Source organism: Oncorhynchus clarkii, chromosome 18, assembly GCF_045791955.1.
Source record: "Oncorhynchus clarkii lewisi isolate Uvic-CL-2024 chromosome 18, UVic_Ocla_1.0, whole genome shotgun sequence".
Classification (NCBI taxonomy): Eukaryota; Metazoa; Chordata; class Actinopteri; order Salmoniformes; family Salmonidae; genus Oncorhynchus; species Oncorhynchus clarkii.
Window position 1 is genome coordinate 3,785,202 of NC_092164.1, and position 13,455 is coordinate 3,798,656.

Sequence of the window (13,455 nt, forward strand, 5' to 3'; positions counted from 1 at the left end):
CTCCCCTGTTTTCATGCACATCAAAACCCATAATTTATACATAAAATATCAGAGGGAATCAAAAGACACACATTTTGTGGAACAATCCACTTCCTGGCATTATTCAAGGGAAACAGCTCTGGTCTTGATCAGTTGTGGATGTATAATTATAATCTTCACTTCATTTTCTGAATAAAAGTTAATAAAAGGTCAATAGTAAACAAACTGTAGTAATGAATACACTGAGAGCAAGTTTGAATTACATTTTGACAGGCTTCTTAGCTAGTTAATTTTGGTCACTGCATTTTGCACTCATTCACCTCTTATTTGTAACATATTAATGCCCTCTCTCCTGTGAGCTAACGTTCTTAGCTAGCTAGATAGCTAACCCATACTACAGTTAGTTAGCAAACCAACCAGCTTCACAGTAGGTACCCAGAGAGTAACGTTGATGTTGGTCTCTAGCTAGTTAAATAAATAAAAAATGTCTGCCAAATGACAATGACCCGTTACCAGAAAACATAGATAACCGTAGTTAGCTAGACCGATAGTGTAAGCTAGCTGACTGTTTGTACAAAATATGTTAGCCCTGCTTTCTCGCCTTACTATCTAACGTTAGATAACGTAAACTCACCTCATTCCGTACAAATGTGCGCTACCGCAACATTCAAACCGGGCTACAAAGAAAACTAATGGGACTGTGTTGACTTCAAAATCGGGGGTGTGAACTAGGTTTCTATTCAAGCGTTGATCGACATGGTAATGGCTCCATAGTATTGGAGAAAAGTTCAAAAAACGGACCCTCCATCATGTCGTATAAAGCAACTATTTCTGTCTTACAATCTCTCTCCACCAGGTGTAGCACTTCTCTTATCGTTTAAAAACAAGAAATGGACAGTGACGGGGGTAAGGAGAGGATACCTAGTCATTTTTAGCGTCATCATTGCATGAGATCATCATTCTCAAAGGCGCTGTTTACTTCTAAGATCACTTTAGCACTGCCCTAAAAACCAGATTCAAATTCGACAGAAACCTTCAAATAGGTATGTAATGACACATTATATAAACTCTTTATAGTATTTTATTTACATTTTAGAGGTGATAAGTTGGACAGATCGAGTGAAAAAAAAAAAAAAATTCCCACAAGACATCTCTCCTTCTCACTATCACGCATTAGTTTCGCTTTACCACCCGCAATTTTTAAAAAGAGCCAAAGGGGCTCATTGCCTGCTTGAATTATGCAGAAACGGGCAGCGTTTAGGCCATGCAATTGATTCAGTTGGAAAGTGGAGAAATTGTGCTTAAAATGGTATTGACATTACAGTTGATCTGGAAGTATTACGTTTTGGGCGCTAAAATAAGGGCAATTGTACGGACCAAGGCGATGTACGAGTTTACGTTAGCTAGTTAAGTTAGCATGCAAGTATCCAGGCAGAGAGTTAGCCTAGAGAAAATAATAGTTTGCGACATCAACAGAAACTGATAGTTAATATAACAACCCTATCAAATTAAAAACGTTTTCAGAAATGTTGATGCTTACAATTATCCTCGTGTCGTTGTGTTACAGTCCTGATGAACAAATGTCGGGTGAATGACTTGCTCTTTCTGCTTCTCCCAGTTTTGAGACATGACGGTTATAAATTGTAATAAATTCCATTGTGAAATTGTAAACTAATGATTTAAAATTACAGGCAATTTTCAGTCATTCTGTCTATATCAGAACATCAAACAAGCTATTCGATTTTATTTTAAATCAATATATTTCATTACATTGTGTATATCAAAAAATAATCAAACTTATACCATATGCAATATTGTATAGTTATATTCGTGTATCTCAGGCATTTCTATGAGTACAAGCTGATCAGGCTGACTTTCGGCTCTTTTTGCAGTGCAGGAGTTAGTCCGTAGCGGGGTGTGTCTTGTTTTTTTTGTAGGGAAATATGGCGAAGCGGAGGTGCTTTTTCGAGTCTGATATCCCCCAGTTGAGTAAAGTTGGTAAGAATGAATGGAAGACGGGGACAACGAAAAATGTAGCAAAAATACCAAAAGTTGTAAACTAACATCGGGTTCTTTTGGAGTGCGATTCATCAACAATTATGTATTTTTGGGAGATCATTTGAGGCCAGGAAGATGGTAAAGGAGGCATTAGGAAAGGTAGAGTCAGCCAGAGTGACCAGTAGTGGTTTTGATTTCATGCGTCTCAGAAGAGCAGAAGGAGAGAGCATTCTTTTTCGGAGCAGGGCACGGATAAAAGGTGTTATATCTGGAGTTTGTATGTAAGATACGCAGTGATTTTGGTATTTATTAGGATCCCCATTAGCCGCTGCAAAAGTATCAGAATTCTTCACTTCTCTCATTGACTTGTCAAACCCAGGCTTGGTCTGCTTCGCAATCGTTCTCTGAAGTCTCGCGTTGTTTACGTCTCTGGGTTTAGAAACTGGTAGTGGGGGAACAGGAAGTTCCGCGCAGGCGCACATCATTCTTCGGAATAAAGGATACGCCAGAATTGTGCACTAGAGACAACTTCTGTGTCCGTTTCAAATATATTACTACTGGTATGTAATAGCACTTTATAATATCGAAATAACATGTCATAACAGGCTAGGTAACAAATACGTCAAGTTATTATGACGTTTTGATTAAGGTTTTATGTGCTATTTTTATGTCAAACCGCATGAGTGAACGTGATCACTTTTTTTTACCTTGCAACCTTGTACTAAATGTTTTTTTGAGTCATTTATGCATTTGTGTATAGGGGATATCTACTATACATTAAGTGCATTTACAGTTGTGTAGCCTAATTTTAAAGTGTATAATTTGTCTAATATTTATTAATTAATGTTTTGTCAATGCTTAGTTGCCAGATCTATTGAAATGAGATCAGTGCTCGACTTGGACAGGAGCTCACTGGAGCTGAGTACCGTCACCTCAAATTTCTAGTGTTTGAGCTCATGTTCCTCTTATAGAAATTAGCTCAACAGTATTGTGGAGCTCCTGCAGCTAAATATCAACATTACCGGCACCTATTTCAGTTCAAGTCAAGCACTGAATTAGATAATTGAACAGGAAAAAATGAAAAATGACAGTGGAGCCCAGTTTGCTCTGCAGGATCCAGAGATGGCATCAGTGAAGCTGGAAGACTGCAGTCAAACACTGGAGCTGAATGTCAACATTAAAGATGATGAAGAGGAAGAGAAGATTGGGAAATCTGTTTCTCATGGTGAGATCAGGTTCTATCTAAGTTTGTTTTTCATTCCAAAGTTCCACTGCATGAGAAGTTGCAGTATAATTGTTTCAATGAAAAAATGAAAAAGTAGCTGTTTTTTCATGCTACTGAGACTTGCATGGTTTGACACCAGTATTGCCAGCATTTGTTTTATTCACTGGGTTATCTGGAGTGATCAGAGAGTAGACTAAAGAAGTGAAGAAGACAAACTGCCTGTGTTTTAAAGTCCTATGAAATTAGTCTGTGTAGTTACTAACCCTTGTGATAGTGAGTGGAGGATGACACGCCCCTTTTTAGCTTTCATCTCTTACCCACTTTTAGAATAGTTTTATTCCCCTGTATTGTACAGCCTACTGATATGAATACATATGTCACCCGGTACTGCCAGAAGAGGACCGGCCACCCCTTTGAGCCTGGTTCCTCTCTACATTTCTTCCAAGGTTCCTGCTTTCTGGGGAGTTTTTCCTGGCCACTGTGCTGCTATATCTGCATTGCTCTTTGGGGATTTTAAGCTGGCTTTCTGTAGAACACTTTGTGACAGCTGCTGATGTAAAAAGGGGTTCATAAAATACATTTGATTGACATGTTTATCACACCAACTGACTGTTTCTTCTGATGTTGTTCACACAGGAGACCACGTTGAGACATTCTCTACATCCAGAGAGCAACAGAGGGAAGATCACAGAGCTAACAGGTCTCACCACTGCCCACATTGTGAGGAGATTTTCCCAATTCTATCAAAGCTAAAAATACACCAAAAAATACACACAGGACAGAATCCGTATTCCTGTACTGACTGTGGGAAGAGATTCACAACATCAGGGAATCTGACGGTTCATCAGAGAGTGCACACTGGAGAGAAGCCTTACTCCTGCTCTGACTGTGGGGCGAGTTTCTCTCGACTGGGCCACTTAAAAACACATGAACATATACATACAGGAGTGAAGCCTTACTTCTGCTCTGATTGTGTAAAATGCTTCACAACATCAGCTGAGCTAAAAGTTCACCAGAGAACACACACAGGAGAGAAGCCTTTCTTCTGCTCTGACTGTGGAAAGAGTTTCTCTCAACTTTCCCACTTAAAAACACATGAACGTATACATACAGGAGTGAAGCCTTACTCCTGCTCTGACTGTGGAAAGAGTTTCTCTCGACTGGACATCTTAAAAACACATGAAAGTATACATACAGGAGTGAAGCCTTACTCCTGCTCTGACTGTATAAAATGCTTCACAACAACAGCTGAGCTAAAAGTTCACCAGAGAACACACACCGGAGAGAAGCCTTACTCCTGCTCTGACTGTGGAAAGAGTTTCCCTCTACTGAGAACCTTAAAAACACATGAACATATACATACGGTAGTGAAGCCTTATTCCTGCTCTAATTGTGGAAAGAGTTTTTCTCAACTGGGCCACTTAAAAACACATGAACGTATACATACAGGGGAGAAGCCCTACTCCTGCTGTGACTGTGTAAAATGCTTCAAAACATCAGCTGAGCTAAAAGTTCATCAGAGAACACACACATCAGAGAAGCCTTGCTCCTGCTCTGACTGTGGGAAGAGTTTTTCTCGACTGGACCTCTTAAAAACACATGAACGTAGACATACAGGAGTGAAGCCTTACTCCTGCTGTGACTGTGTAAAATGCTTCAAAACATCAGCTGAGCTAAAAGTTCATCAGAGAACACACACAGGAGAGAAGCCTTACTCCTGCTTTGACTGTGGAAATATTTTCTCTCAACTGGGCCACTTAAAAACACATGAACGTATACATACAGGAGTGAAGCCTTACTCCTGCTCTGACTGTATAAAATACTTCACAACATCAGCTGAGCTAAAAGTTCATCAGAGAACACACACAGGAGAGAAGCCATACTCCTGCTCTGACTGTGGAAAGAGTTTCTCTCGACTGGACTACTTAAAAACACATGAACGTATACACACAGGAGAGAAGCCGTACTCCTGCTCTGACTGTATAAAATACTTCACAACATCAGCTGAGCTAAAAGTTCATCAGAGAACACACACAGGAGTGAAGCCTTACTCCTGCTCTGACTGTTGAAAGAGTTTCTCTGGAATGTGTCAGTTAAAAAGACACCAAGGTAAACAGAGAGAAGCCTTAGCACTGATCTGACTGTAAAAAATTGTTTAAAACAACAGCTGACCTAAAAGGTCATCAGTGAACAGACACAGGAGAGAAGCCTTAATTCTGCTCTTAATGTAGTAAGAGTAACTCAAGTGAAAGTCACCAAGTAAAATACTACTTGAGTTAAAGTCTAAGTATTTGGTTGTAAATAGACTTAAGTATCAAAAGTAAAAGAATTAATAATTTAAAATTCCTTAAATTATCCTCTCCGTCAGGGGTGGGCATTTCCAGTCCTCGAGGGCCTGATTGGTGTCACAGTTTTGCCCCAGCCCCAGCTAACACACCTGACTCCAATTATCACCTAATCATGATCTTCAGTTTAGAATGTAATTTGATTAATCTGTTGTGTTTGGTGTCACACTTTTCTCCATCCCTAGCAATCAGGCCCGAGGACTGGAGTTGCCCACCCCTGCTCAACGGGGTGGGTGTCCCTAAACCGGGACGGTTGTTGCTAACGTGCGCTAATGTGACTAGAATGACTTTGTATACAACAGACGACTTTCTGGTACATAGACATTTCTTTATATCGACAGAAAGCTTAAATTCTTGTTAATCTAACTGCAGTGTTCAATTAACAGTAGCTATGAAAGTGAAAAAAATATAATGCAATTGTTTGAGGAGAGTGCACAACAACAAAAAATATCTAAACATCATTGCCAATCAGATGCGTCCCTTCATGGCAGGACTGTATGCATCTGCAAATAGACTTTTTCAGCAGGATTATGCCTTGTGCCACAAGGCTTGTCCAGTAATGGTTCCAAGAACAGCTGAATTCACTGTAATTGTGCATCTGTGGGAGGAGAAGGAATGGGCTATTCAGAGTAGATCCACTCCCAGCCAACTTGACACAATAAAGCATTGGAGTCAACATGGACCAGCATCCCTGTGGCACACTCTCAACACCTTGGACAGTCTATGTACTGATGCATTGAGGCTGTTCTGAGGACAAAGGGGGGTGCTACTCAATATTAGGAAGGTGTTCCTGATGTTTTGTACACAGTGTATATCAGATAAAGATGATGTGATGATCAGTTTTCAGCATTAGTTTGGGTGGATTATTTTATATTACTAAACAACTTTTGTTTAATGATAAACAGGCTATGAATCAACTACTTGTGTTTATTAATTTGTCTTTTAATATTAGATTCATTATTTTAGTCATTGATGATGAATGTATTTGAATAACTGTATTGAAGTTAATTGATCTGGCAGGTAGCCTAGTGGTTAAGAGTGTTGGGCCAGTAACTGAAAGGTTGCTGGTTTGAATCCCGAGCTGACTTGGTGAAAAATCTGTCATTGTGCCCTTAAGCAAGGTAATTAACTCTTATTTGTCCTATAAGTTGCTCTGGATAAGAGCATCCGCTAACTGACAAGATTGTAATGAAAAAATAATGTTTGTACATACATGTTTTTCTCTCTTGTGTATAATTCAATGAAATAAACTGTTTGAAGTGAAATACTGTATATACAATACACAACATTACAACTTTGCCTTCCCTGGCCAGAGGTACAGGGCCATAGTAAGTTAGTAGCCTACAATTTCCAGGCAATACAGCATGTCAGATCGCTAATGATTAGGTGTATAGGCTGCTACATTTTTGCCTGTGTCTGTCGGGAGTGATGTGTTATCAGGCTAAGTAACTACTATTATGTTGTTTTTGGTTTGCTAGTTGCACCAGTAGCATGGTATTTTCCTGCAATGGTAGTGACCAAAACAACATGTTTTCCATTGTACTGGGCCTAGAAACATAGAAGAAACTGCCAGATGTGTCATAATAGCCTGGAAGTAAAGCCGCACTGGGAGACACATTTGAAATGGAATACATTGAATACATTCAGCAGGGTGGAACAATCACAGTAAAACATGATTTAAATGTATTGTTGGAAGGGCTGTGGTCACCATTCATGTAATACATTAAATATATACATCAGAGGGTATTGGGGAACTATTTCATAGGGTTTTCATGGGTACATTATTTACCCATTTCAATCTTATACCAACTAACCCTATGCTTGGTGTGACTGTTATGGTCAGAGCAGGCAATCTGATATGCCCTTAAATATTGTAATATGCAACCTGGAATTAAAATGTAAGAGGACCAGTGCTTCTACAGTGTAAGTTGATAAGAAGCCTAGTTAAATAAAGTTTAAATAAAAACAGCCGAAACAGTTCGGAAGAGTACATAATATACATACAGTGGGGCAAAAAAGTATTTAGTCAGCCACCAATTGTGCAAGTTCTCCCACTTAAAAAGATGAGGCCTGTAATTTTCATCATAGGTACACTTCAACTATGACAGACAAAATGAGGGGGAAAAATCCAGAAAATCACATTGTAGGGTTTTTTTATGACTTTATTTGCAAATTATGGTGTAAAATAAGTATTTGGTCAATAACAAAAGTTTATCTCAATACTTTGTTATATACCCTTTGTTGGCAATGACAGAGGTCAAACGTTTTCTGTAAGTCTTCACAAGGTTTTCACACACTGTTGCTGATATTTTGGCCCATTCCTCCATGCAGATCTCCTCTAGAGCAGTGATGTTTTGGGGCTGTTGCTGGGCAACAAGGACTTTCAACTCCCTTCAAAGATTTTCTATGGGGTTGAGATCTGGAGACTGGCTAGGCCACTCCAGGACCTTGAAATGCTTCTTACGAAGCCACTCCTTCATTGCCCGGGCGGTGGGTTTGGGATCATTGTCATGCTGAAAGACCCAGCCACGTTTCATCTTCAATGCCCTTGCTGATGGAAGGAGGTTTTCACTCAAAAGCTCACGATACATGGCCCCATTCATTCTTTCCTTTACACGGATCAGTCGTCCTGGTCCCTTTGCAGAAAAACAGCCCCAAAGCATGATGTTTCCACCCCCATGCTTCACAGTAGGTATGGTGTTCTTTGGATGCAACTCAGCATTCTTTGTCCTCCAAACACGACGAGTTGAGCCTTTCTGTTCAACTTCACACTCCTGGGCCAGACTACACTCAATCATATGACCCACTGAAGAGATGAGTCTTCAGTAAAGACTTAAAGGTTGAGACCGAGTTTGCGTCTCTCACATTGTTAGGCAGACCATTCCATAAAAATGGAGCTCTATAGGAGAAAGCCCTGCCTCCAGCTGTTTGCTTAGAAATTCTAGGGACAATTAGGAGGCCTGCGTCTTGTGACCGTAGCGTACGTGTAGGTATGTACGGCAGGACCAAATCAGAGAGATAGGTAGGAGCAAGCCCATGTAATACTTTGTAGGTTAGCAGTAAAACCTTGAAATCAGCCCTTGCTTTGACAGGAAGCCAGTGTAGGGAGGCTAGCACTGGAGTAATATGATATTTTTGGGGGGTTCTAGTCAGGATTCTAGCAGCAGTATTTAGCACTAACTGAAGTTTATTTAGTGCTTTACCCGGGTAGCCGGAAAGTAGAGCATTGCAGTAGTCTAACCTAGAAGTGACAAAAGCATGGATTCATTTTTCTGCATCATTTTTGTACACAAAGTTTCTGATTTTTGCAATGTTACGTAGATGGAAAAAAGCTGTCCTTGAAACAGTCTTGATATGTTGTTCAAAAGAGAGATCAGGGTACAGAGTAACGCCGAGGTCCTTCACAGTTTTATTTGAGACGACTGTACAACCATTAACAACCTTCCTACCAGATCGTCTGAGGTAAACTACATTAAAAAGATACCGTAGCTTAATTGCAGTTGTAAATGTTTGCACTAGTGACTGACAGCTTTAGAGTTAACGTTACTTTATAGCCTTTTAGATATTTTACACAGCATGTGTTTGAGAGAGCTTTTAAATTGGCATCACTCCCCCTATTTCAGTGGGGACTAGATTAGGTCTGAGCAGTGCAGGAGGTGGGCTCATGAGTGCTCCAATTTTACTGGGGATCGCTTTATTTTTGACCTTTATACAAATTAGAATTATGCAATAGCAGAGCATAAGAGAGTTGCCACATCAATGTTACATTGAATTAATTAGTTACGTTATTGTTGTAAAATGTTGTATTCCAGTGTTCTTTAACGTTCTTTTACATTCCAATTTGTTTCATGAATTTAAAACAACTATTGAAAACCTTTTGCTCCTGAATGACCTTTTAAAGACTGCTGGGATTTTAAATATTCAAATAATATTTAGTGCAATTGTACATCATGGATTGTATGGAAAAGGATCCACAAATAAAGTACAATGAAAATGAATGTGCAGGTAGTGCTGATATTAATGGTGACGTGCAACACCATTTATTAATGTGCAGGTAGTTCTGATATTAATGGTGACATGTGCAACACCATTTATTAATGTGCAGGTAGTTCTGATATTAATGGTGACGTGCAACACCATTTATTAATGTGCAGGTAGTTCTGATATTAATGGTGACATGTGCAACACCATTTATTAATGTGCAGGTAGTTCTGATATTAATGGTGACATGTGCAACACCATTTATTAATGTGCAGGTAGTTCTGATATTAATGGTGACATGTGCAACACCATTTATTAATGTGCAGGTAGTGCTGATATTAATGGTGACGTGCAACACCATTTATTAATGTGCAGGTAGTTCTGATATTAATGTTGACATGTGCAACACCATTTATTAATGTGCAGGTAGTTCTGATATTAATGGTGACGTGCAACACCATTTATTAATGTGCAGGTAGTTCTGATATTAATGGTGACATGTGCAACACCATTTATTAATGTGCAGGTAGTGCTGATATTAATGGAGACGTGCAACACCATTTATTAATGTGCAGGTAGTTCTGATACTAATGGTGACATGTGCAACACCATTTATTAATGTGCAGGTAGTGCTGATATTAATGGTGACGTGCAACACCATTTATTAATGTGCAGGTAGTTCTGATATTAATGGTGACGTGCAACACCATTTATTAATGTGCAGGTAGTTCTGATATTAATGGTGACGTGCAACACCATTTATTAATGTGCAGGTAGTTCTGATATTAATGGTGACGTGCAACACCATTTATTAATGTGCAGGTAGTTCTGATATTAATGGTGACGTGCAACACCATTTATTAATGTGCAGGTAGTTCTGATATTAATGGTGACGTGCAACACCATTTATTAATGTGCAGGTAGTTCTGATATTAATGGTGACGTGCAACACCATTTATTAATGTGCAGGTAGTTCTGATATTAATGGTGACGTGCAACACCATTTATTAATGTGCAGGTAGTGCTGATATTAATGGTGACGTGCAACACCATTTATTAATGTGCAGGTAGTGCTGATATTAATGGTGACGTGCAACACCATTTATTAATGTGCAGGTAGTGCTGATATTAATGGTGACGTGCAACACCATTTATTAATGTGCAGGTAGTGCTGATATTAATGGTGACGTGCAACACCATTTATTAATGTGCAGGTAGTTCTGATATTAATGGTGACGTGCAACACCATTTATTAATGTGCAGGTAGTTCTGATATTAATGGTGACGTGCAACACCATTTATTAATGTGCAGGTAGTGCTGATATTAATGGTGATGTGCAACACCATTTATTAATGTGCAGGTAGTGCTGATATTAATGGTGACATGTGCAACACCATTTATTAATGTGCAGGTAGTTCGGATATTAATGGTGACGTGCAACACCATTTATTAATGTGCAGGTAGTTCTGATATTAATGGTGACGTGCAACACCATTTATTAATGTGCAGGTAGTTCGGATATTAATGGTGACGTGCAACACCATTTATTAATGTGCAGGTAGTGCTGATATTAATGGTGACTTTCAACACCATTTATTAATGTGCAGGTAGTTCTGATATTAATGGTGACGTGCAACACCATTTATTAATGTGCAGGTAGTTCTGATATTAATGGTGACGTGCAACACCATTTATTAATGTGCAGGTAGTTCTGATATTAATGGTGACGTGCAACACCATTTATTAATGTGCAGGTAGTTCTGATATTAATGGTGACGTGCAACACCATTTCCACCCCCACATATTTTATTAAAATAATTAAAAGAAGACAACTAGACTTTAGCTTTGAAGTGTTACTTACCAAATCATTTCTAAATAAAACTGATCAAATAGATTAACACACCTGTGTGAAACCCTATGCCATAATCTTCTGCCAGGGTAACTGTAGCCATTAATTTCCCTTTACAGTTTACTCACCTAAGCGTGACCTTAATCTAAATACCATTTTTTTCCCCCAAACGTTACTTTTTTGTGTCAGCAATTCCCCCATTGTACCCTAACTTGTGACAATGTAGGACTACTGAAATAATTTGTAACACATCATTTTTTCACATCAGTTTGTCTAAGGTGCAGACATGCTTCCCATTCGAAAGAGTTTAGAAGAATTATGTGCATATATTATGATGACATTTTGTGACCTGTTTGTAAACACAGAAACAGGTCTATGGCGTCTCAAAGTGGACATACAGCTGCCGCTTTTTTTCTCTTTTTTTAAGCAAAGGTCTTTTAAGGGAGTATGAGAGCACACTCGTTAGGTTCGCCTAGCCTCCTTAAGATAATGTTTATTTATAGCACATGCTTAGAGCAAATCCATCTCTAACTAAATGAAACTCCAATGAAACTCCAATTAAAGGGATAGTTCATTAAAATGACAAATGTACACATTGGTTTCATCACCCTGTATACAATCCAAATAATGTACACGTCAAAAGTGAAGTTCTGAAGATGGAGGACTTTCAGTACAGCCGTGTTCCCCAATCCTGGTCCCAAAGGGGTGTACATGTGTGTTTTTGCCCTGGCACTCTCATACCTTATTCAATTCAAAGGCTTGAGTTGCTTAGTTGAATCCAGTGTGTGAGTGTTAGGGGCAAAAACAAAAAAAATGCACCTCTTTGGTCCCCTGGACCAGGATTAAGAAACACTGCAGTACAGAGCAAAAAGTGTGATGATGCAATTATCATTTTGCTCATTTGCGTATAATTTGCATCATCACACTTTTTCCTCAGTACTGAAAGTGCTCTATCTTGAAAACTTGATTGCTAACAGGAAACATACAACATTTTTGGCATTGTATTAACAGTGGACTAATGAAGAAAATACAAAGATTTCAGTTTTTTTTAAAACACCCCTTTCATAGCACCTACCAGTCCATTAAAAGAGTAGTTCACTATTTGAAGGCCTGTATGTAAGATTACTAGGTTTGTATTCAGGGGACTAGGTATGTACTCAAGATTCAATGGTTTGTACTCAGGAGATTAATGTTTGATTTTAGCAGCGCCATTCTTCCACCTTCATGTCATTGTGCTGTGGTTCTTCAATGTTTTCCTGATTTTTTTGGGGAGGAGGGGGATTGTTGATTTTTTAATATTTTTTTTACATTTTGAACACTGGCTTCCTAAAATGCTGTGGTGCTTACTAACACAATAGGAAAGGTTGTGGTAGACGTGGGCCATCACAGGAGAGTTCACTGCTCTTTCACTCTGAACATTCATATTAATGACTCACCCTCAAATGGACCATCAATACCACAGTTCTACAAGACTATTTACATAACCAAACTGCTTTTCGACAGCCCGATGCTCAATATAGTACTGGGGATACAGTATATTAAACTCTAACAATGGGGTTTATGAAAGGGTTTGCAAGGTGGAAGGCCATCTCAGTTCAAGAATGAATGACCCATGTAGTGTCACTATTGTTTGGTCACCTCACCAGACCTCCATTCTGGTTTCTCCCTGTTTCACTAATCTATCCTCTATCCTTATTGAACCGTATTGAAATAACATTGTGCAATCAACCCAAGCATATTCATCATTTTGTTAAATTAATAGTACTTAAAACATTTGTAATTGTGTGCTCTCACTGAGTGCAAAAAGCAGGGAGGGAGGAGCCCTCCAAACAGTAATCTTTGCCTCTCTGTTATGTTGTCAACAAGGCAGCTAGGTGCATCGACCAGAAACATTCATTTCTTTTCCATAAAAAAAGTTTACATGTTCAGACTATACTGAACAAAAATATAAGCGCAACATGTAAACATTTTAAGAAATGTTCTACATGCACAAAAAGCTTATTTCTCTCAACTTTTGTGCACAAATTTGGTTACATCCCTTTTAGTGAGCATTTCTCCTTTGCCAAGATAATCCATC

General features: G+C 38.9%; 1 protein-coding gene across 1 annotated transcript; it reads left to right on the forward strand.

Moving 5' to 3' along the window:
• The first annotated feature begins 3,025 nt into the window (after positions 1-3,025).
• LOC139372857 (zinc finger protein 665-like) lies at positions 3,026-5,522 on the forward strand. Its single transcript, XM_071112696.1, has 2 exons — positions 3,026-3,202; positions 3,839-5,522. The coding sequence occupies exons 1-2, from the start codon at positions 3,055-3,057 to the stop codon at positions 5,269-5,271; spliced, it is 1,581 nt and encodes a 526-aa protein (XP_070968797.1). The 5' UTR covers positions 3,026-3,054; the 3' UTR covers positions 5,272-5,522.
• The last annotated feature ends 7,933 nt before the right edge of the window (positions 5,523-13,455 follow it).

Coding starts and splice junctions, on each gene's coding strand:
- LOC139372857 (XM_071112696.1), top strand. CDS start 3,055: ATGAAAAATGACAGTGGAGCCCAGTTTGCTCTGCAGGATCCAGAGATG. Junction 3,203..3,838: donor TGGGAAATCTGTTTCTCATG/GTGAGATCAGGT, acceptor TTGTTCACACAG/GAGACCACGTTGAGACATTC.